Source organism: Mustelus asterias, chromosome 6, assembly GCF_964213995.1.
Source record: "Mustelus asterias chromosome 6, sMusAst1.hap1.1, whole genome shotgun sequence".
NCBI lineage: Eukaryota > Metazoa > Chordata > Chondrichthyes > Carcharhiniformes > Triakidae > Mustelus > Mustelus asterias.
In genome coordinates, this window is record NC_135806.1 from 86,541,232 (window position 1) to 86,566,583 (window position 25,352).

Below are 25,352 nucleotides of genomic sequence, written 5' to 3' on the forward strand. Positions count from 1 at the left end.
ACTCTCACAGGGTCATGAGAATGGAATTTTCTTCTCCAGAAGGTAGTGGACGCTGGTCTTCAATTTTATTCAAGACAGAATTAGATTTTTATCAGACAAGGATTGTGAGTTGCAGACAGGTAGGTGGAGTTGAGATCAGAACCTGATCAAGCATGATTTTATTCAATTGTGGAACTGGCTCAAATTGCCGAATGGTCTACTCCTGCTCCCAAGTCCGATGTTCCAATGACACATTTATTGGCTTGTGGTGAGATGGCTTTTTTCAACAAAGAAGAAAGTTATGTAAAAAAAAAGATCCTACAGTCACTATATGGTTCATTGGTTCTATACAGTGTAGAGTGGGCCAGTAAGCATGGACATGCCATAGCTTGGCATGGGGCACAAAGTGCCATAAGTGGTGAATAAAAGGGCAAAATTTGGTACAGGGAGTATGAGGTTTCATGGGAGCATAGAGAAAGTTTTGAGGGCGAGGGGGGTGTGAAGGGAGAGGGCGAGAATTTTAGCTGGAACAACATCCCACAGTACCAAAGTAGGCCTTTTAAACAGCCCATTCCCCGACTTCCGTTCTCCACCTCAAGGATGAAAAATCCAGGGCGTTGTCACTAACAATACTAGTGATTGGTATAATGGTGAAACAACTTTACTTCAATGTGGCATGTTTTGCAATTGAAATCATTGTCAGATGCGACTATACAATTTCATCCGCATGCACTAATTTTAATAGACAACAGTTTTCACGTAATTAAAATACATGTACATCATTTCTATGTTTACTCAATAAAACAATTACACCATTCAGTACAAAACTGCGTGGTCTTTGTCTTGCACCAACATTAAGAATTCTGGCATGAATTATCAGACAATTATCTCGGTGAACAGTACTTGGACTATATCAGGCCGATTGCTGACAATGTTGACTCGCACAAACAATTGGACTCACCTTTGTTCGCCAACAGAATAGAGTTGGGTGCAGTTTGCCAATGCCATCAGGTGGAGCTTGACTCAATTAAACAAGTCAGTAGAGCACAAGTCCACACAAATTCCAACTGAACTGTTAGACTTTGGTATTATGACAATTTCAGAATGCCACTTGATTGGTATGGAGGTGATCTCTTGTTGCAACTTGTGTTAAATCTCACTCGTGACTTAGTTTAAGAGTAAGTGAGGGACCTTCCTTGCTGCAAAGAGACATATAGGTTTAGCATATCCCTTAGGGTTATATGATATTCTGTTCTCAGCTTTCCTAAGCCTGGAACGGGGATGGAAATGAATTACTAGACCGCTCATTAGCATTTTCTTCAACCATCCATATTTAACATGGACAGGGCACCTGGACTAGATGAGATAATCCAAGGATTTTGAGGGCAGTGACAGTGGAAATTCCAGAGGCACTGGCCATAATTTATCAGTCTTCCCTAGACTCATGGTGCCAGAGGTTTGGAGAATTGCTAACATTACATCCTTGCTCAAAAAATGTTGTCAAGCTAACATCAGCAATTACAGACCAATTTAACTTCAGTGGTCAGGGAAACTTCTCGAAACTATAATTCGGGACAGAATGAATAGCCATATGGACAAATGCAGGTTAATTAAAAAGAATCAATATGGATTTCTTAAGGGAAAAACATGATCAACTAACTTGAAGTATTTTTGAAGCAATAACAGAGAGGGCTGATGAAGGCAATGCTGTTGATATTAGATAGATTGGCTTCCAAAAGCGATTCAATACACAAGTTTTGTGAGAAATGTTATAGCTCATGTAATAAAAGGAACAGTAGCAACATGGATACAATATTGGCTGAGTGACAGGAAACAGGATAAGTTAATGGATGTTTTTTGGGCTGGAGGAAGGTTTGTTATGGAGTTCCTCAGTGGTTGGTACTGGGACCCTTGCTTTTTCTAACATATATTAATGATTTAGACTTGGGTATACAGGGAAAAATTTCAAAATTTGCAGATGATACAAAACTTGGAAGTATTGTAAACTGTGAGAAGGGTGCAGAACTTCAAAAGTGCATGGACAAGTTGGTAGAATTGGTGGCAAATGATGTTCAATGTGGAGAACCGAGAAGAGATACAGTTTGGTAGAAAGAATGTGGAGAGTCAGCATAAAAGGTTGCAGGAGCAGAGAGGCCTGGGTGCAGATATGCAAAATTAATTAAAGGTGGCAGAACAGGTTGAGGGAGCAGTTAATAAAGCATACAGTAACCATGGCTTTATTAATAGGGGCATAGAGTGCAATTGCAAGGCAGTTATGTTGAACTTATACAAAATACTAGGAAGACATCAGCTGAAATACAGTTCACAGTTGCAGATTGTAGGACGAATGCGAAGGCATTGAACAGAGTATAGAAGAAGTTTACGAGCATAGTTCCAGTGAAGAAGTATTTAGGATAAGTAGTAAGATGGGAGATTTTGGCATTTTATTCCTTGGAAAAGAGAAGGCTGAGAGGAGATTTGATAGAGGAGTTCAAACTCATGAGGGGTCTGGACAGAGTAGATATGGAGAAACTGCTCACACTCAGGAAAGGATTGAAAACAAGAGAACACAGATTTAAAGTAATTGGCAAAATAAGCAAGTGTTATGAGAAGAACATTTTTCACACCGAGTGGTAAGGGTCTGGAATGAACTGCCTGCGACTGTGGTGGAGGCAGGTTCAATCAAGATGTTCAAAAGGGAATTAAGATGATTCTTTGAAAACAAAATCTACAGAGTATTGGGGAGAATGGCACTAGCTGAATTGCTCATATGGAGAGCTAGTGCAGAAACGATGGATCGAATGGCTACCTTCTGCGTTGTAACAATTCTGTGAACATGTAAATCAGCGTCAGCTTTTCAGCTCAGTAATGATGACTCCTGGTTCTCATGAACAAGAATTCCACAATTTCTTTGACCTTATATATTAATCTTGCCAAGTGTTGGCCTATTACCTTTGGTGCAATCTCTCCTTGACCTTGCAACTGGATGATGGCTGTGATGTGATATTTTTAAGCCACTTAACGGCATCAGATGATACTGAAACACACATCCCAGCATCTCATTTGCATTCTGTGGGGTGATGTTCAACTTCTTGTTCTAGTTCCAGAACTTCAAATGTTCCAGTAATTATATTCCGTTTTGTTAATTTTTCTGAAGGAGATTTGTTTTTTTCTGTGGCTCTTCCAGTTTTTGGCGTTTACATGGTTTCATTGTTATGAGCTATAGGAATTCTGGAACTGCAGACTATTTTAAAATGTTTTTTAAAAATTGCCTTGATCTTAGAAAAACTGGGGTGTTGCTGAGCAACAGGAGGCCCACACAGAGACAGGGAAAAACAGAAATACAGTTTTAGTTTAGTTGGATGAAGATGCCAGAAGCTGACAAAGCAGAGGAAACTTCAGGAAGCAGGCTCCAAGGAACAAAAAAAAAGAGATGTTGTAGAAGCTAGGGAGTGGGACAAAAATAAAGTCCCAAGAAAATCTTCTAGTCAAAGAATGGGAATGTGGAAAAGGTCCTGTTAAGTGAAGTTAAGAGTGAGGAGCAGAGAAAAAGACTCCAAGGTAAAAGACAGAGCTGCGGGAAGCAGACAAAGGAAAGAGGGCTTGTGAGAAGCCAGAGATCCATGGAGAAAGTCAAGAGTTACAAATCATTGGCTATGAGCCTGTAATGAGCCAGGCTCATAATATTTATTAAATATTTCCAGTATTTCTGACATAACTGACTATCTGACAGAGTGCATAAAGGGTGAAGCTTGAAGCCACATGGTGATCCAGGGGAGAGGAAAATCAGAAGGAGATCTCAAAATCCTGGAGGTGGATCCTTGTGGAAGAGATCCAAGAGAAGGCATCATTTGGGAGAAGATTCCAAAGTGAGTTCTTCAAAAATGGAGATCAGAATTGTTTGTACCCCAGACAGAGTCCAATTAGACTAGTTGCTTCACAGTGTGACAAGTGTCCAGGAACAGTTGATAAGAGCAGCACTGTGGTTAGCACTGCTGCCTCACAGCACCAGGGACCCAGCTTGGGTCACTGTCTATGCGGAGTTTGCATGTTCTCCCTGTGTCTGCATGGGTTTCCTTTAGGTGCTCCGGTTTCCTCCCACACTCCAAAAATGTGCTGGTTTCGGTGCATTGGCCAAGCTAAATTCTCCCTCAGTGTTCCCGAACAGGTGCTGGAGTGTGGTGACTAGGGGATTTTAACACTAATGAAGTTACTGTGAATGTAAGCCTATTTGTGATAATAACACTATTAAGAAATAAACTAACTTGATATTTGAAGGAGAGTTTAAATAATCATGGGCAGAATTTAATCAAGCCCAGCCCAAAAGGAAGCATGGGACTGGGCCCATTTAATTACTGGAGATCCTGCATAGTCTCCAGCTAGCAGTAAAACCTCCCCCAATCAAGTTGGAAGGGGCTGACACAGGGTTCCCAGCTGCCAGAGGTGGCTAACTGACACCCATTTATCTTGAGCCCACTGCAATTCTGTGGTAGCTCAGGAACTAAGTGGGAGCTGTTCTCTCCCATAATTACTAAAGGGCATTCAAAAATGCTAAATATTAGGCCATCAGCTTCCGACGATGGAGTCATTGAAAGCCACTGAGTGGTCCCCATTGATTCTTTGGCTGGTGGACAACTACTCAATTGGGCCAATTGAATCCTATCCTACACATCTTACTTTTGGAAAGCATTATGGATTTGTAATGGAGACATTCAACAATATTCCACAAATGATTTTCTCAGGTGCTTTCCGTCGTGGTGTTGAAACGAGTGGCTTGCTAGGCCTTTTCAGAAGGAATGTAACAGTCAACTCTATTACAGTCAGTCTGGAGTGACAGGCAGGATGGTAGATTTCCTTCCAGGAACAACCTTAGTGAACCAGTTAGGTTTTTATGACATGCAGTCATTTCGTGGACATTATTAACATTTTGTTGCAAATTCATTTACTCGATTTAAAATTACCCCAGTAGCCATGATGGGATTTGAATTAATGTCTCTGGAACATTAATCTAGGCCTGGGTGATTTACCAGTCACGTAACATTACGATACTGCGAATTTTTCTGATAGTTGCAAAAGAAACAAAGGTGATTAACGCCAATGACCCTGCAGAATACCCTTAAGTGTACCTTTTTGCCACAGACAGCTATCACTTCCAAATCCCAAAGTAATTTTAGGATAATTTATGCTACCCATAATCCAACAAAAATCCTCATGGCAATATAGCTGGCTGCATTGTAAATGTATGGTCAGGATCATTAAGATGTTAAAATGCTTTGAAAATGCTTGAACGGACTCTTCTTCATTAAACACCTCAAGGCATGTACTCTCCAAGGTGAATTAGGAATTTCATATTCCTCAGCTATTTCATTGATATTGTATGCTAGCGCTGCAACATGTCTCCTCTGACTCAAAATATGACGAGGTCAGAAAGAGCTAAGTCAAAGGTGACTACCTGCTGCAAGCCATCTGTTTAAACTGTTTAAAAGTTAAAAGAAACTGAAATCTTGTTTATAATCTATGAGGTTCAGATATTTGTCACGTTCCTGAAAAATTGGAAACAGGAGCGGGCCTTTGCGACCATTCAGTTAAATCATGGCTGGTGTATACCTCAATTCCATTCACCCACCTTTATTCTGGATCTCTCCATACTTTTACCCAACAGATATCTGCCTGAAATTCTCAACTGTTCCGGTGTGAGAGTGAGACGAAGACTGTGTGGTGGGGGTGGCTGAATGAATGCAAGTTGTTTTCATTAAAGGTAGAAGGTATACATTAATTACTTAATCAATTTTTTTTAGCACTTTCAAAATGGCTAAGAATTAAAGAGAGGAACGCTCATTATTTTAAGCGTGCAGTAGAAAATATTAAATATATTGGAATTCTTGATTTTTACACTCAAAATATTAAATACAGACCTACAGTGCAATACTTGAGGTTTTACACAACTTGTAACAAGGCAAAGGTTTTGCGAGTTAAATATGTGAAATATGTTGGAACAACGTAGTGTTGAGATAATGCATTTATCTCGACACCCACCAGCAAGAATGTTCTCTTCCTATTGGGGAACACTTCAATGGTCACGGACATTCGGCCTCCGATCTTCGGGTAAGCGTTCTCCAAGGCGGCCTTCACGACACACGACAACACAGAGTCGCTGAGCAGAGACTGATAGCCAAGTTCCGTACACGAGGACGGCCTCAACCGGGATCTTGGGTTTATGTCACACTATCTGTAACCCCCACGACTTGCCTGGGCTTGCAAAATCTCACGAACTGTCCTGGCTGGAGACAATTCACATCTCTTTAACCTGTGCTTAACCCTCTCTCCACTCACATTGTCTGTACCGTTAAGACTTGATTACCTGTAAAGACTCGCATTCCAACCATTATTTTGTAAATTGAGTTTGTGTCTTTATATGCGCTGTTTACTGAAATCCCACTCGCCTGATGAAGGAGCAGTGCTCCGAAAGCTAGTGGCTTGTGCTACCATATAAACCTGTTGGACTTTAGCCTGGTGTTGAGACTTCTTACTGTGTTTACCCCAGTCCAACACTGGCATCTCCACATCATGGCTTTGTAAAGTACCATGGGACACTTTATTACATTAAAGACATTATAAATGAGTTGTTGAAAACACTAATCTGTATAGACTGCTCATCTGTCTGTTCCTGGAGACTGGAAACATCCCTTTTTATTTGCCAAACACTTTTATCCTGTCCTCATAAATTGAGATCCTGCTCAGTGTGCCCAAACCCAAATCATTTATATAAACCGGAAATAATTGACTCGTGGGCTGCATGACTTTCAACCACTCTCTTGTACTACATGCTGAATTTTTCTAATAAGCATTATGCAAGATACCTCATCATTCACTTTCTGAAAATTCATATACTGTGAAACCTGCATTGCAAGACATCAGAGGGCAATTCTGTCATGTTAATGAGCACCAGGTTTAAGATGGCACTGATCGGTTTATCTGCCTGCCCTTTAAACTGCCATAGAACAGTTAAAATGTGACGACAAAACTTGGTCATATTTTCTGCAGCAAAAGAAGCTTACAGTAATTCTGGCTGAAATTCTCTGGCTACTCATGGCGGCGGGAACTTCTGGTCCCACCGACAGTGCAGTCAAAGGGAAATCCCATTGACAGCAGCTGGACCAGAAGATCCTGTCACTGGCAAATGGCGTGCCGCCTCCTGCCACAAGAAACATGCCACAGGAATCCAGAGAATCTCGCCCAGTATGTTTGATGGAAGAAAAGGTTTTCTGGCCAATGAAACTCAGATTTTTTTCTTCAAACAATGCAAATTTTTCATTCTCTCCACTTACTTATCACCCGAGGATGGCAATCAACTATTGGCAGAAAGTCCAAGCCAAGGTTCCATGCAGGTGCTATACAATACAGTTGATTGTAGAACACCAATGCTGCAGTTTGATTAATTGCATTGTAGATTATACCTTAATCATCTAGCAGGAGCAGAACAATTAAACTCCAAAACGGTGTTGTTTGAGAGCAGCAAATGTCCTTCGTCTTAAAAAATAGCCAACACAGGAATACAATATTCAACACCAATGGCATTCCACCCAACATCACTTGCCCATGCCAACTATTTGCAAACAAGGAAAGCAGGAAGCCCCAGGAGGTAGATATTATAAATTGTTTCCTAACATACATGTGCATTCAAGTTCCACCATTACAAGTCTTGGGCTCTTTTCCACCGGATCAAAATTTACAAATATATCAATGGATTGTTACTAATGACTGTTCAAGGGAATATCCACTTGCAATGCACACAACTTCAAGTATGAAGAGAATGGAGATTTACTTCAGAGACACATTTGGCTTCCCATTCCTTGCATCATTGCCCATTACCTAGGCAGCCATAATGATACAAAGTAAATCACTGGAGATTTTCCATGCACTTCCACTAAATTCAAAGATGTGCACATTGGGTGTTCCATTTGCAACACAAGGAACAAAATATATTTAAATAAAAATGCATTAAAGATTGGCATAGAGCTCACATAGGAGACAAATGATTCTTTGACTTGCATCTTTCAGACTAAGTTGGATGAGTAAACTTAATTATTGTATTTCACTTTATTAATGCTGCACCGAAAATTGGTTTTGATTAAACTACATCCTCATTTTGATGCTCTTATTTTGCTCAGAAAAGGTCAAAAATCAAACTTTAGCATCATACTTCGAGAATATGCCTCAGAGAGTCTTCATGAAGTGTGTGTTTCAGAGTGTGTGTGTGTGTGAGAAAGACTAAGTTTGTGTGGAACAAAGAGTGAGTCTCAAAGCATGTTTGATAGAGAGGGTGTCTCAATTTTAATACGTAGTTACTAATGAGTTTCTAATATGTGCATCATACTAACTGCTGGTATAGTTTCCAAGTATAAACAGTGATATTGGAAAGTGAACGAGACATACTGGTCTGGAATGTTTCTACTTTAATGCCATGGCAATGCTGTATTTGAATATTTAAATGCAGCTCATTTATGCCAGTTTTACACAGAAATACATAGGTGTGAATTTCCTCAATCATTTTTGCTCCTTATGCTATTTTTTCCTCTGCCAAAGCCTCGTCACTTGTCCACCCTTATACAGGTTTCATCAAGTTTGTTGAGTTTATGCAGGTAATGCACTGACATAAATTTGCTCCCACAAATTTCAGTGCAGCATCGTCCATGTCACCTAATAAGGGTGTAACTGAGTTTTCTGAAGATCAATGGCAATTTGATCTTTTTGATGCTATTTTGAACTATTCTGAAGAAGATCAGTATTAAGTTTAACCAAAATGCTCTCAGTCGCAGGGCAAAAAAACAACCAAACTCTTGCTTCCCCGGTCATTTGTTGAATCACTTTCGCAACCGGTATAATAATGGAAAAAGAGTCTGAGAGTCAAGACAAAATGCAGTACCCATAAATTATTACCCATATTCGCAATACTGCATTTCTGCTTGTTTTAGGCCAGATTTTACATTCTAGCATGAGCTACGCAGGAATCTTGGGTTCAACTTTGTGTCAATCTGTCTGCAAGATCGGCAGAGAAACCAGTGTAAATCTGAGTAATTTCTGTGGCAGTTCCCAGGAACTTTGGGCATTATCTTTCACATGCCACCGACTCCATCTAATTCGAGTTCACTTGAATCTATTTAGAGCAATAATCAACTCTGAATTATCAGATGTACAAATATATTCTTCCGAATCCCAAAAACCTAACGCAAGTTGTTTTACAATCAACCAGAAGCACCAAAATATGAATATGTCAACAAAACTGAAGCCTTGTAAACTGCATAGAGCCATAGAAAATTACAGCTCAGAAACAGGCCTTTTGGCCCTTCTTGTCTGTGCCGAACCATTTTTTGCCTAGTCCCACTGACCTGCACTTGGACCATATCCAATGCACTTCCAATATTTTTTGTGATGTTCAAAATAAAGGTTAATATACGTTCTCACAAGCTTGGGAATAATGGTTAATCTAGCTATGTGATGTTCTATCCATTTAAACAACAAAATATATCATAACGGAGAAGTTATTCTTCCTCCATTACCCACTGCAATGCTGTTTAATACGAAACTGTAATGCCTCATTAATAGTGTGTTGAAGTCAATTCAGGAGTAGAATTCTGATAACTCAATTAAATAAATTACAACAGCATTGTATTGCAACCACAAAATCTTCAGGACAGCATCCTTTTAAAACTCACCTGTGGGAAAACATCTAAATAATAAGTGCTCTCCAAAATCAATTATGAATATATTTAGGTATGAAAGCAGTTAAATTCCAACCAAGTCATTAAATTTATTATAATACCTTAAAGAACATCAGCTAAGATCACAGTTAATATCAGTGAACAAACATTAAGTTGATGAAAATCTAAGTCCAAACAAAGGACTGCTACACAAACATGTTAAGCATTCATCAATACATAATCACTAACAGCAATTTTTAGTCTATCTGGTTTCATAGATTTTCCTTTGAATGGCAGGGTCCCGACTGATCTTTTATCAGGATGTTCATAGGTACATGCTCCTATTTTTGTCAAAACCTATAAAGAACCTAAAAGAAAAGTATCAAAAATACAATTGTGGTAACTTCTCATTTAGTTGATCTATATGTCAAAGCACTCCGGAGGCCCACTGCTCGTGATACCAAGTACTGGCACCAATGAATGGAAAGTAAGTTGGCCAAGACATATCACCTTTTGTGATCTCAGCCATTTTTTCATGGAACAGATTTGGAAATGATATCAGTGTTGCTTCCAAATTAAAACAAACTTTGAACAGTTTAAAAGTCACCTTCAGACAGATGCTGGAATTACTAGAACAAAAATAAATTGGTATGCTCACAAGTTCACCCCAAAGTCAGAGAGTAACCTGTTAGCAATGACAACCAAGCCAACAGCAGAGTAATTATCTTACTGCAAATGCAAATATTTGTATCTTGGGGGAATTGGAATGATGTTGAAGATCATCTGAACGCTAGTTTCAAAACCAGATTGTGTTTCAATCCTTCTGAACAATAGCACTCAAATTGAAAAACCTTACCATATTATACTCTATCTGCCACTTTCTTGTCCACTCACTTAAGCTATCTATATCCTTTTATATAAAAGCAAATTACTGCATATGTTGGAATGTGAAACAAAAACAGAAAATACTGGAAAATCTCAGCAGATCTGATAGCAACTGTGGAGGAAAAAAGAGAGTCTGGATGACCCTTCATCAGAGCTGCTGGCAATAGGAAAAAGGATGTGATTTATATTGTGGTGCTGTGTGTGTGGTGGGGGGGTACTGTGGGGGCAGTTTAGAGATTGACAAAGGTGTCATAAACAAAAAAAGACAAAGTTAATGCAAATAGTGGTGATCATAAAAGATGCTGATGGCAGTCCATTAAAAGATGGCAGAACAAAAAGATGCAGTGTATCAAAGGACAACCTGAAACAGGTAACCGTAGTGGGGATGGGGAGGCAGCACTAGGGGAAAAGAGACGGAGAGTGAGATTTAACAAAATGAAAAATAAAATAGAATAAATTAAAATACGTTAAAAAAAATTGATGGAAATGGGGTGAAGGAGGAGAGAGTTCATGGTCTGAAGATTTTATTTTTAGTTTTTAATTTATTTTCATTTCCTCCATTGTTTCATATCTCACTTTCCATCTTTTCCCCCCCTTTACCACTGTCTCCCCGCAAACCACCCCCCACCCCACGAGGGTCATCTGTTACCTGTTTCAGTTTATCCTTTGATCTGCCATTTACACATTCTGTTCTCTTAATGAGCCACGATCTGCACCCTTCTTAGCCATGACCACCACCATTTACATTTACTTTGTTTTTTTGTCTATGACATCTTTGTCAATCTCTCCCATCTCCACCAACCCCTGGCTTCCTATCCAGCCCCCATAACGCCCCAAGCATTTTCTCTAGCCTCTTAAGCCATGGGTGTATCATTTTGCTTTGAAATTATGTTTCAATGTAGAACTATGATTTTAAGTATTCGCCAATGTTCTTTCACCATCAAATAATTTAATCTAATTTGCCTATTTACCTTAACTCTCACCTCATACCTTTGTAACTGTCTTTATTTAAAAGGGGTGGCACGGTGGCGCAGTGGTTAGCACTGCTGCCTCTCAGCACCAGGGACCCAGGTTCAATTCCAGCCTTGGATCACTGACTGTGTGGAATTTGCACTCTCCCTGTATCTGCGTGGGTTTCCTCCGGGTGCCCTGGTTTCCTCCCACAGTCCAAAGATGTGCAGGTTAGGTTGATTGGCCATGCTAAATTGACCCTAGTGTCTGGTGGATTAGCAGGGTAAATGAAGTTTATGGGAATAGGGTCTGGGCAGGATTATGGTCTGTACAGACTCGATGGGCCGAATAGCCTCCTTCTGTACTATGATTCTATGATTTAAGTTTAAGACTCAATTTTCAGATTCACGCACATCATTCTTGAACCCAACGTGAAACTCTGTGACAAGCTCGTTTAATGAGATTGCAAGTTAGTTCTATCTGATTACACAAAACAAATCTAAAACTGCCTCTTTCCTGATTGGTTCCACATTCAGGAAAATATATTGAAAGCATTCCCTGGCTTCATCCTCCAAACAACTTCTGCCAATTTGGTTTGTCCAGTCCATGATTGAAGTCCCCATAATTGTTACATTGTTTTTGTTAGAGGCCCCTCCGTCCAACAGTTTGGCTCATGTCTGAGAATTGATAAACCTTTCCCAGCAGTATGTTCTGTCCCTTGTTATTTCAGATTTCCACCCATACAGATTCAATTTCCTGTTTTTCTAAATCAAAAACATTGTTTGTTACAATCCTATGGTCATATTTCATTATCAGGGTTGCCCCAACTCCTTTGTGTGTTTTGAAAACATTAAGTACCATGGAATGTTTAGGGCCCAAATTAGGTCAGCATGCAACCATGTCCAAGTACCTGGCTATTAGATCAAACCATTTATCTCTATTTGTGCCATTAAATTCATCTATTGTACTACAAATGCTTGGTCACTTTAATTAACTTAACATTTTCGCTAATTTGACCATATTCACTGTGGCACTATTACCCCCATTAAACTATTGCCCCTTCCTCACACTATTTATCTTTACCCAAATAGCTACACTGCTCCATGGTCTTGATTTTTCTCTTTCGATTTTTCAACCTCCCTTCATCTGATGTCAGCCTGATCTATAGCTCTAATTATTCAATTCTGTAAGATTGATTTGGATGGAGCCCATCCAAACCGAACAATTCCCTCTTTCCCCAGTACTGGTGTCAGTATCCCAAAAATCAAAACCCGTCTTCCGTACCACTGTGAGTCACTCAGCCAGCTCTTTGATATATGCCAATTTACAGCTGGGTCAAGCAGTAATCCATAGAATTCTTACCTTTGAGGTGCTGCTGTTGATTTGGACATTAACTTCTCAAATGTCCTCAGGAGAAAGTCTACTTATGGCTACTAAATGGATGTGGCATAAGGAGTGTGACTGTCCCGTGGAGTAAAAGCAGTTAGGGAAGCACCACTCCACCCACCCCACCTTGACTTCTTTCTCCTTGATGTCCATCATTTGCATCTCATACACAAGTTCAACACTTCTGACCTGAAATTTCTTGAGGTGCAGACACTGCAGATATAGTTGACCACGGTCGTGATGCTTTCCACAATCACTCTCATGCTGCAGTCCAACTTTTTCTATTTAGTTTATTAATCAAAGTTACGCATATAACTAACTTAGCTTAGAGTTTTTACGATTTAAACTAATTATGTCATTTACTTTACATTATAGGTAGATTAAATATTTCTCTGTTAAATGGACCATGACAGGTGCCAAAAGTAAAAATGGGGCACTTCCTTCGCCATGCACTGAATTCCCACTCTCATTAAAGTACCAAATTATACACTGTTTATGGCGCACTCTGTGATCACCTCTGAAGTTTGAAATTATATAGCAAGACGCAGGAAATAATCTAGGTTTGATATTTCAAATTCATGAACGGATTGAGTGCAGATGCTCTTATTTTACTGTACAGAGTAATTTGGGGCAAAGTTGCTTAAACAAGGAGAAAACAGACAGCAGATGGAATTAGAACATCAAGCAATTAAAACAGCACAACATTTAATGATCAGGAAATGTACATCTTTGAATGCTGCCTGAATTAAATCAACTGGCTTCACATAGGCATCAGTAATTTAAGAGTAAGATATTCAAAACTAACCATCTGAATGTTCCTACCTTAATAACAGGATTCAATAGAACCACTCCTGATTTTTTGGTGATCACTTGCTTTGTAATGTAATGGTGTTCCATAAGCTGAGGGATTGTTGGAAAACCAGTTCCCTCGAATCGATACTGATTCTGTGTAAAATGTTAAAACAAAATATCTAAAAATACCAATCAATTTTAGACAATACTTAGCAGACCAAATGCAAACAGCCTAACACTACAGTATCAGCTACTTACAATTAGACCGATAAGTGGCAATGAATAAATGCCAAATAATGATTGTGAGAAAAAGAACAAATCCAGTTTTTCTTTTCAATAGCATCAATAACCCCTTTCAACAACTTTGAGTGGGAGATGGAAGAGCAAGAACCATCACTGGCCAAAAGCTGAACTAGACTAGCCATACCACTACTGTGCCTACAGGAATAGGGCAAATTTTGTCCTGTGATAAACGTTTCACCTCCTTCTCCATCCTAGTCACATCACCATCAACAAGGTAAAGTCAGGAATAAGACAGAATACTCATCACTTACCTGGACGAGTGCACTGCCACTTTTGTTAAAGCCATAAAGTACAGCAGTTTTGTTGTTTATTATGAATTCACAAGAGAAAAGGGGATTCAACCGAAGAATACCCAATAACAATAAAAACCAAAAATCAATTAGAACTCAAAGCCCCAAAGAGAATCTCCGACAATTAAGTGATTTTAAATACTAATTGGTTGGACAAAGGACAAAAGTTAAGGAATTCACAATTGTCTGAGTAAAAGTCCCTTATAGTGAAAATAGGAACAAAGAGGATATTGCTCGCTTCACAAATGGGGAAAATTAAACTAGCAAATAACATACTCTGCAGGAAATCCAAAACTTACTTAAGGTGTTTGATAAAAAGTGCTGTACTACTCACATGTATTTAATAGGATTATAATACAACTTTTTACATTTAGTTTATTTGGAAAACTAGGCATATATTTTATGAAGTCACTACAAATTTGAGGCAAAAAGTTAAATTTATGATAAAAACACTGCTGTACTTGACATAGCTTATGCATTTTCTGTGGATAGTATACTGCTGGGTAGCAGGTGAAGATGATTTACCTGAAAACACTCAAAAGTCAAACGATCAAAAGTGAAAAAAAGCCAGAAACACATCCTGTGAAGTGTTCCAGCAGTACTGTGCATTGGAGTTCCAAAATGCAGAATTATAAAATAAAAGAATCATGAGTGAACTCCAATTCTCAAATCATGGTGTGTAGGATAAGCACTGAAAACAAACTGCATGGCTTTCCTTGGTGGAAGGCGGCCAAACAGGGATCCAAAAACTACAGGATGATTCCACCAGGCTCTTTGTCCGTCCCAGTGCTGTCTGTGAAGATTCCTGCGGGGAGAGCGTGAGTATGAAGGAGAAGCACAAGAGAGGGTGTGGACTTGCAATACAAGCACCATAAGCTTACCAAAACCCAGAAAACTTTTCTTGTCCTTCTCAGTTATTCATACTGTCAGCAATCCTCTGAAGTTCCTTCTTAAAACTTTCATGTGTTTTTTATTAAATTTTAAATCTCTTTTTCTGGCTTTGGTTACAAAAGTTAAAAAAAAAACAAGAGCTATTCATGAGTAAATAAAATCAGAAAGCTACAAATAGAACTAGCCTGGAGAATTTAATAAAGCACTGTAGATATACAGTACACCAACAGATATATTCCTTTTTGGACAAAGAATAACGCAGAAGTCTCGATTTGAACCAAGAGCGTGGATTAAGTGAGCAGAGGGACCAGGTGGGTAAGTCCCAACCCAATCTCAGCAGCGTGAAGTACATGGAATTTTAACTCCCTGGACTCATCGACCTGCCAATCAGCTGCCCTCCTGAAACTTGGATTAAAATGGATTATTCTGCTCTCCTTTTGAATTGTGAAAAGAAAAATGTAAAAATACTTATCAAGCCTAACCAATATTCAGCAGATCATAACGGTGTAATAAACAGTCTAGCAAACTATAGTATTAGCTACATACAGTGAGATTGATAACTGGCAATAAACATGTTCCAAGTAATGATCACGTGAAGAAGAGCATGTCCAGCATTTCTTTTGAAGACATCAGTCATGCTCCTCTATCAACAAATTTGGGGTGGGGGCGGAGGGCATGGACCGTTGCTAGCCAAACGCTGAACTAGCCATGTCAATACTGTGTCTACAAGAGTCGGACAGTTTTGTCCTCAGTGACAAGTACTTCACCTCCTTTTCCCTCAAGTCTCTTTGCTCCCTCTTCCAGCCTTCACCCATCCCCCCCGATAGCCCACTTCACCGGGGTGTACTGTTTCCAGCCTTGACGTTGTTTTGGCTACCGGCACCTGACAGCAATCCCCAAGAATGCAAAAGTAGCATCAACTGATCGTGAAGTCTATCTTAGGCTGTAAACTTTTCCCTCCATCTTGACCGCCTTTTTGTTTTTGGTTTCCTTAATTTGCCTCAGTACAACCCCACTGCTCCCCACAGTGTCATCTGTCCCTTGTTTTTCAATTTTGCTTACACTGTGCGCTGAGCTTTTTTCCCCCTATTAACATGTTCTTATATCTTGCTTTTATGCCACTATCAGGATTTCTTCACTTCTTCAGTCCTTAATGCCATCATTAACACCCCTTTTCTTTTATGCCCATGATATTTTTGTCAATCTCACTTTGGCTCTGACCTTTCCCTGACCTTCTACTCTGCCCTACCACCCCACTCCAATTATATAACTCATTACATTTCTATTCCTCTTCATTTCTGTAAAACAGCTAAATGGACTTGAAACATTAACTCTGTTTCGTTCTCCACAAATGCTGCCAGATCTGCTAAGTTTTTCCAGCACTTCTGTTTTTATTTCCAATTTCCAGCATCTGCAGTATCTTGCTTTTATAAGAATCCACCTCGTCAGGTACATGCCACTCATGTACAGTCATGAAACAGAGTGCTCCCTTTTTTATTGCATGAGTTGCAAAACCCCTTTGTGTTTTTATTCATTCGGGGGATGTGGGTGTCACCGGTTGTACCAGCATTTATTACCCATCCTTAATTGCCCTTGAACAGAATGGTACTTCAGAGGACATTGAAGCATCATCCTCATTGCTGTGGATCTGGAGTCACCTGTAGGCCAGACCAGGTAAGGGGGTGGCAGATTTCCTTCCATAAAGAGCATTAGTGAACCAGGTAAGTCTTTACGACAATTGACAATGGTTCCATGATCATCATTAAACCTTTAATTCCAGATCGTTTTTAATTGTGTGTGGGGAATAAACCAACCCTTTTATCTCATCCCAAGTTTATTGTGTGAGTTATTCATAGAGAACTAGAACACTCCAAATTTAAGGGTTGTGGAAAATATGCCACCACTTCTAAAGGGGGCAATCTAAATGAAAAACACATTTCGGTTTACGAATGGGTGGTAAGCAAAGAAATCAGAGAATCATAGAATCCTTGCACAGTGCAGAAGGAGGCCATTCAGGGCTGTTGAAATAAATCCACTCCTGTCTGGAATATGGCACAAAAAGTAGGTGATGGATGAATGGAAACATATGCTTTAAATTTGATATTTCAGGGAACAATTGCAATAATGAGTATACTTACATCTGCATACTGGATGATGAAGTGTCTGCGCTGCCCATCTGAGTAAACAGAAAGGACATATTCACCAGGTTTGCCATGACTTTCTCGGACCAAGAAATCACCTTGCTGTTTCAAGAGCTCCTGCGCTTCTACACGAGGAATTGCTCCGTGATACCAGTCTTGTTCTGCTAATGGCTTCTCACAGGTAGGCATCACATCAAAGAACTGAAAAACAAGTCACCCAAATTTTTTAAAATGTGAAATACAGGAGGAATACTTAAAAGGAACAGAGAATGGTTTATTGCTCAATTTCATCTCAATATTGCGCTCGTGAGCCTATCAGCAGCAAAAGCAGATGAGATACAATCTGTGGTTAGAACAGCTGGAAGTGAAGCCGGGCATAGCAAGGCGGGGAACATCAAGGCAACAGGGTGGAGCACAGAGGGGAGGCAGAACACCAAGGGGCGACAGAACATAGAAGGTCGGCAGGGTGGAGAGGGTTGGCAAGGCAGGGTGCAGGCGAGGGACTGCAGGGTGGGCAGGGGGGTGGATGTAAAGTTTAAAGTTTTTATTTATTAGTCACAAGTAGGCTTACATTAACACTGCAATAAAGTTACTGTGAAAATTCCCTCGTCGCCAGACTCCGGCACCTGTTCAGGTATACTGAGGGAGAACTTAGCATGGCCAATTCACCTAACCTGCACATCTTTGGACTGAGAGAGGAGGAATAGGAGCTTGGAAGGGGAGGAATGGGGAAGGAAGAGGAGTCGCGGGGTGGGGACATAGGAACTGTGGTGGAGGGAGAGGTTGCGCAGGTAGATGGCCTGCAGAGGCAAAATACTTCACTTCTGCAATTAAATAAATTTGATGAGTTATATGATCAATTCATTTGAGGGACACATGGACTGGAGAGCATAATTTAAAAGCAGAACCAGATCTCCTCATTGAACCAGGGTTGGTCTCCTGGCTTGCTGGTTATGGTAGAGTAAGCTTTAGGCCATGGTGTGACAAATTATGATGAAATAAAATTCTGCTGCTGCTGATGACCCAAAGCACCACATGGATGGCCAGTTTTGAGCAATGCCACAGAACACAACAAGAGTGGTCTCAGTGTGAAGACGGGACTTTGTCTCATCAAGGACTGTGCAGGAATCACTCCTATCAATACAGACATGGACAATGCGGTTATGACAGGTAAAGTAGTAGGGATGAAGTCAAGTAGGATTATCTCACTTGTTGTTTCTTGCAACACCTACTGCAGGGCCAGTCTGATGGATAAGTCCTTCAGGAAACTGCCCTCAAGTCAGAAATGGACATTGAAGTCCCCCATTTAGAGTACATTCTGTGTCCTTGCTACACTTGTTCGTCAACATGGAGCAGCATGGGTCCATCAGCTGAAAAAGGGCAGAAGTTGGTAATCAGAAGGCCTATGTTTGATCTGATACCTTGAGACTTCTTCAGCTCCTGAATCAATGTTCAATTCCAGAGCCACTCACCTCCAACTGTATACTGCTGTACGAAAACCTCTGCTGGGTCTGTCCTACTAGTGGCATAGGATGGTGATGGAGGAGTCTGCAAGATTGGCTGAAAGGTATGATTCAATGAGTATTGCTATGTCAAACTGTTGCTTGACTAGTCCGTAGGACAGCTCTGCCAATTGCGGCACAAGATGAATGGTGTGCGTGAGGACTTCGCAGGGTCAACCTTCCTTATTTGTCGTGCCTCAGCTGATGTCTCGTGGGTCATCCTATTTTATTTTTATTCAATTTTTCTGCAGCAGTTTGATATAACTGAGTAGCTTGCTAGGTCATTTCAGAAGCCAGATAAGAGTCAACACACTTTGCTATGGGTCTCCTGCAAGTTATTGCACCATGAAGGTACCTCTTTTTACAATAGCATTTATTTTTCTCAAAAATGTCAGAGCAATTATTTATCATGCCACTGGCTCCTTCACATTGCATTTACTTCTTGGTGCATTAAATATCAAGGAATAGTGGATCAGACGGCACTGATATATGTAGTTGCAAGCAGCCTGTATTTTAAAACACCAAAGTAACAAAAAAGCACAGCCCATCTAGTGCATTTCGAACCCAGCTTTGGTCACAAATAACATCCCACATGACAACAAAGGTAAACTTGTCCTCTTCATTTTTCTCTACATATCTATAGACTTTGACAGTTTGGCTACACCATCCTCCTCTGATGCTTCTTCACTGTTGTCTAGGTGGGTGGAATTTCGCTCACCTGCTTCCATTGTTATCTATATCTATTTTTTAATTCATTCATGGGACATGGGCGTCGCTGGCTGGGCCAGCATTTATTGCCCATCTCCAGTTACCCTTAGAGGATAGTGGAGGGTCAACCACATTGCTGTGGCTGTGGAGTCACACGGAGGCCAGGCCAGGTGAGAACGGCAGGTTTCCTTTCCTAAAGGACATTGGTGAACCAGGTGGGTTTTTCCGACAATCGACAATGGTTTCATGATCATCGGTAGATTCTTAATTCCAGATTTTTTTTTATTGAATTCAAAGCCACCAACTGCCGTGGCAGGATTTGAACCCAGGTCCTCCAGAACATTAGCTGATTTTCTCGATTAATTAGTCTAGCAACAATCCCACTAGGCCATCACCTCCCCATCTAATCCCCATCTCTTCCCACTCCCATGCTATCCTCTCGTGTGCCCCAAGGATCTATACTATTTCTCAAACAAATGCTGTTCCTAAAAAAAAATCATCCGATAGCAAAGTTAGTTTTCCCATTTATCCTGACAACACCCAATCCTATCTCACCATCATCCCGCCTGTCTCCTCCGTTCTTACTAAATTATCAGACTGTTCATCTGACATTCAGTACTGGATGAATAGAAATTTCCTTCAATTAAGTATTGAGAGAATCTAAGCCATCGTCTTTGGTCCCCATCATAAATTCTGTGATGAAGCTTCCCACTCCTCTCCCTGGCAAACATTCAGTGCTGAACAGCACTGTTTCCAACAACCATATTGTTACACATGACCCCAAAATGAGCTTCAGGCCACATCAAAATCATCACAAAGACATCCTCCATAATATAGCCGGACTTTGTCCCTATCTCAATCATCTGCTGCTGAATCACTCATACATGCCTATTACGCCTAGACTTGTCTATTCTAACGCACTCCTGGCCAATCTCCCTAATTTTACCTGCCGCAAACATGAAGCTATCCAAAACTCTGCCACGGTTTCCTAAATCGCACCAAGTCTCATTCACTTGTCACGCTTGTGCTCGTTGACCTACACTGGCTCCCAGTCAAGCAAGTTAACTCCTTTAATACTTAACAACAATCATCCAGTACAATGTTAATGCCATAATGAAGCAGATTATGGGAATTCTTTTGAAGTTCCAAAGAGGATTAACACAAAGATGGAATGTTTTTGATGCCATACCCATGTGTTATTATTGGATTATTACACCTAGAAATTTCTTCTTCACAGAGTTGGAAGTCCATGGAATTCACTACCTACAACGGCACGGTAGCACAGTGGTTAGCACTGCTGCTTCACAGCTCCAGGGTTCCGGGTTCGATTCCCGGCTCGGGTCACTGTCTGTGTGGAGTTTGCACATTCTCCTCGTGTCTGCGTGGGTTTCCTCCGGGTGCTCCGGTTTCCTCCCACAGTCCAAAAGATGTGCGGGTTAGGTGGATTGGCCAGGTTAAAAAATAAATTGCCCCTTAGAGTCCTGGGATGCGTAGGTTAGAGGGATTAGCGGGTAAAATATGTGGGGGTAGGGCCTGGGTGGGATTGTGGTCGGTGCAGACTCGATGGGCCGAATGGCCTCCTTCTGCACTGTAGGGTTTCTATGATTTCGATGATAGAAAGCAACTGAGGCCAAAACATTACGTTTTCAAGAAGGAGTTAGATATAGCTCTTGGGGTGAAGGGGGTTAAAGGGTTTTGGCAGGGGGGGGGTGGGGGTGTTGGTGATCAAGCTATCAAGTTGGATGACCAGCTATGATCATAATGAATGGCGGAGTAGGCTCACAGCCAGATGGCCTACTCCTGTTTCTATATTTCTAATATGAAATCTTAAAAATAATATTTTTTTCAAAATGCCACCCGCTGTTGAAGAAAAGGGATGAACAAGCGCTGTATACCTCAAAAGTTGCTGGGAACCATCGAGTCATTGAAAAATGAAATGGCTGAAATGCAAAACAAGAACTTCTTGATGACATGTTATGCTAATTTGACTTTGCACTGATCTGGCTGCCGCACTAGCAAAAACAATCACTATGATGCACAAAATTGGTTCACTGCACCAAAATTAAAACAAGTTATAACTCCAGTTTGTAGAAACCATTTTAAATCATATTCAACTCAAAATGTTAGCTATTTCTTTCTCACATATGCTGCCAGATGCACTAAGCATTTCCAGCATTTGTTTTATATCAGACTTACAGCATCTGCAATATTTTGCTGTAAATTTAGATTATCTTTTCAATTCTTCAGTTAAGATACTATACGAAGACGAAAGACAATTAGCAACTAGATATCCTGCTACTTGTCCTTTAGTTTACAGGGAGGTATCGATGAATTCTGCCATCCTGTCTTTGGATATTTATTATGTAACTACATTAATGTTAACCCAGAATACATTGTCATCATGCTGGTGCCATGGTCTGTTCTAAGTATTGTGTGTGGTTTAGTAGGTCTCACAAAGAGGTTCAGAGTCTTGTATAGTTAACAGCAAGTATTTATTAATTACATTCTGTACTTGTACATCTGCCAAATGTTTGAGACTCCTCATTTCTTTATTGAGAGAGAACTTCTACTTTATCTTGCCATTCTAGGTTCTTGTTTGGCATTTCAGCTATTTCATTTTTCAATAATTCAATAGTTCTCAGCAACTTTTGAGGTATCAGGTACTTTTCCTTTCTAATCCTTTGTCTTTAGCGCTAAATCTACGTTGTCTGATATTCTTATGTCTTTTCTTTATCCACCTACAGTTTGAAACACAATACTACTTTGGCTTCAATCATGGTCAAGTGTCTCAGCAATACCCGAACAATGTGTCAGGATTTTCAAAAAGATTCAATTTTAAGACTTCCAGAATGTTCTCTGCACTATCATGTAGTTTGCTTGAGAATTGTTTTCTTACCTCCAATACAGCTACAAAAGGTATGCCATCCTTCTTAAGCTCTGTGTATACCACAGCCTGAGGCAAAATACTAGTCAAAGGTTTTTAATACTTCATCAAAGCTGGCTGAGGTTTTATCAATGCACAACATTAGGATAATTTCATCAGCAAGTTCAGTAAATGAATATAAAAATACATTAATCTGGACTTCTTCCGATTTTCTACTTAGATCTGATGCATTCAGGAAATTTCAAAATGTTTCTCGCCAGGTGTCCAATTGTGCATTAGGTTTGGCTCTTGCATGGATCCAAACCAGCATGGTGAACAAGATTTTTGATCCGCAGTCACTAAATTTTAAATGTGTGTATAGCTTTAAATGCCGTCAGGAAATCCAAGGTGGCACTGCTGCATGCCTCTTCACAATGAGGTTACCAGCACTTGTCAGTTTTGGTGGGCTCCTGCAATAACAGCCTTCACAATTTCTGAGTTTTAAATTTTTTTAGCAGCAATTGTCTGGATCAACAAGTTTTCCCTGCAGTATCTAAGTATTTTCGGATTGTGAAATCTGGCAATCTCCTGCGTCTTCACGTCTGGTGCTTTTTGTCAGGATGTGGAGATGCCAGCATTGGACTGGGGTGAACACAGTAAGAGTTTTAACAACACCAGGTTAAAGTCCAACAGGTTTATTTGGTAGCAAACAACATTAGCTTTCGGAGCGCTGCTCCTTTGTCAGATGGAGTGAAAATGTGCTCTCAAACAGGGCACAGAGACACAAAAATCAAGTTACAGAATACTGATTAGAATGCGAATCCCTACAACCAGCCAGATCTTCAAGATACAGACAATGTGGGTGGAGGGAGCATTAAGCACAGGTTAAAGAGATGTGTATTGTCTCCAGACAGGACAGCCTGCAAGTCCAGGAGGCAAGCTGTGGGGGTTACTGATAATGTGACATAAATCCAACATCCCGGTTTAGGCCGTCCTCATGTGTGTGGAACTTGGCCATCAGTTTCTGGTAAGATCTTCAGGTAAGCGTTCTCCAAGGCGGCCTTCACGACACATGACAGCGCAGAATCGCTGAGCAGAAACTGATAGCCAAGTTCCGCACAGATGAGGACAGCCTAAACCGGGATGTTGGATTTATGTCACATTATCAGTAACCCCCACAGCTTGCCTCCTGGACTTGCAGGCTGTCCTGTCTGGAGACAATACACATCTCTTTAACCTGTGCTTAATGCTCCCTCCACCCACATTGTCTGTATCTTTAAGATCTGGCTGGTTGTAGGGATTCGCATTCTAATCAGTATTCTGTAACTTGATTTTTGTGTCTGTGTCCTGTTTGAGAGCACATTTCCACTCCATCTGACGAAGGAGCAGCGCTCCGAAAGCTAATGGTATTTGCTACCAAATAAACCTGTTGGACTTTAACCTGGTGTTGTTAAAACTCTTACTGCTTTTTGTCAGGTCAGAATGCTTCTGTTTTTTCAATCATCGAGGTTTTCAATTTTTTCTCCACTTCTGAGAGGTTCCAGTCGCTGCTGCCATGTTGTAAGATATTGTGTAGTTCAGTAGGTCTCACAAAGTGATTCTGACTCCTGTATAGTTTAACACCAAGGGCGGAATTTTCCCATTATGCCTACCACAGAAATTGTAGCGGGCACGGATGGACCGTGCAAAGATCCGTTGATTTCGGATGGGATTTTCTGGTCTTGGGGCAAGTGGGCCGAAAAATCCCGCCCTTAGTGTTTATTAACTAATACTAACTATATACATATATACACAATACAAGGTCTAAGCTAGGATCTGTCTCAATGCCCAGTTCTACACTCGTCTCTGTCCAGTGCACGACAGCCCTCTAGACTTGGATCACGTCTTTCTTTACATTACACTATGGGTGCACTGTACCTAGTCATGTGTTAACCCTTTCTCTGCCAGACTCTTATACTGCAGAATCAAGGATGTTACTGAGCTACTTCAGAGCATTCGGAGAGGAATGAGTGGAACAGCCACTGGTCATGGACCATCTTGGCACCAATGACATCAGTATAAAGAGGACGAGATCTGCTGATGGATTTTAGGGAGCTGAGAAAGAAATTAGTGAGCAGGACTACTAAGGCAGTCATGTACAATAAAAATAAGAGGTTAGAACAGATGGCCCCAAAAGAGAAAATGCTGGAAAATCTCAGCAGGTCTGGCAGCATCTGTAAGGAGAGAAAAGAGCTGACATTGCGAGTCCAGATGACCCTTTGTCAAAGCTTTTCTCTCCTTACAGATGCTGCCAGACCTGCTGAGATTTTCCAGCATCTTCTCTTTTGGTTCCACATTCCAGCATCCGCAGTAACAGGAGTATAAAAGCTGGAGTCTGATGATGCAGCTGTATAGAACGCTGGTTAGGCCACATTTGGAGTACTGCGTCCAGTTCTGGTCGCCGCACTACCAGAAGGACGTGGAGGCATTGGAGAGAGTGCAGAGAAGGTTTACCAGGATGTTGCCTGGTATGGAGGGTCTTAGCTATGAGGAGAGATTGGGTAGACTGGGGTTGTTCTCCTTGGAAAGACGGAGAATGAGGGGAGATCTAATAGAGGTATACAAGATTATGAAGGGTATAGATAGGGTGAACAGTGGGAAGCTTTTTCCCAGGTCGGAGGTGACGATCACGAGGGGTCACGGGCTCAAGCTGAGAGGGGCGAAGTATAACTCAGACGTCAGAGGGACGTTTTTTACACAGAGGGTGGTGGGGGCCTGGAATGCGCTGCCAAGTAGGGTGGTGGAGGCAGGCACGCTGACATCGTTTAAGACTTACCTGGATAGTCACATGAGCAGCCTGGGAATGGAGGGATACAAACGATTGGTCTAGTTGGACCAAGGAGCGGCACAGGCTTGGAGGGCCGAAGGGCCTGTTTCCTGTGCTGTACTGTTCTTTGTTCTTTGTTATTTAGAACAGATGG

The 25,352-nt window shown here is 40.8% G+C and overlaps 1 protein-coding gene across 2 annotated transcripts in view; it reads right to left on the reverse strand.

Moving 5' to 3' along the window:
- The window catches only part of fer (fer (fps/fes related) tyrosine kinase), a 157,501-nt gene that overhangs the window by 50,478 nt on the left and 81,671 nt on the right, over positions 1–25,352 (reverse strand). For both annotated transcript variants that reach the window (XM_078214682.1, XM_078214683.1), the window contains 2 exons: positions 17,317–17,520; positions 13,725–13,847 (listed from right to left, as the gene is read on the reverse strand). In XM_078214682.1, the coding sequence (XP_078070808.1) occupies positions 13,725–13,847; positions 17,317–17,520 (327 nt within the window). The remainder of the gene's footprint in view (positions 1–13,724; positions 13,848–17,316; positions 17,521–25,352) is intronic.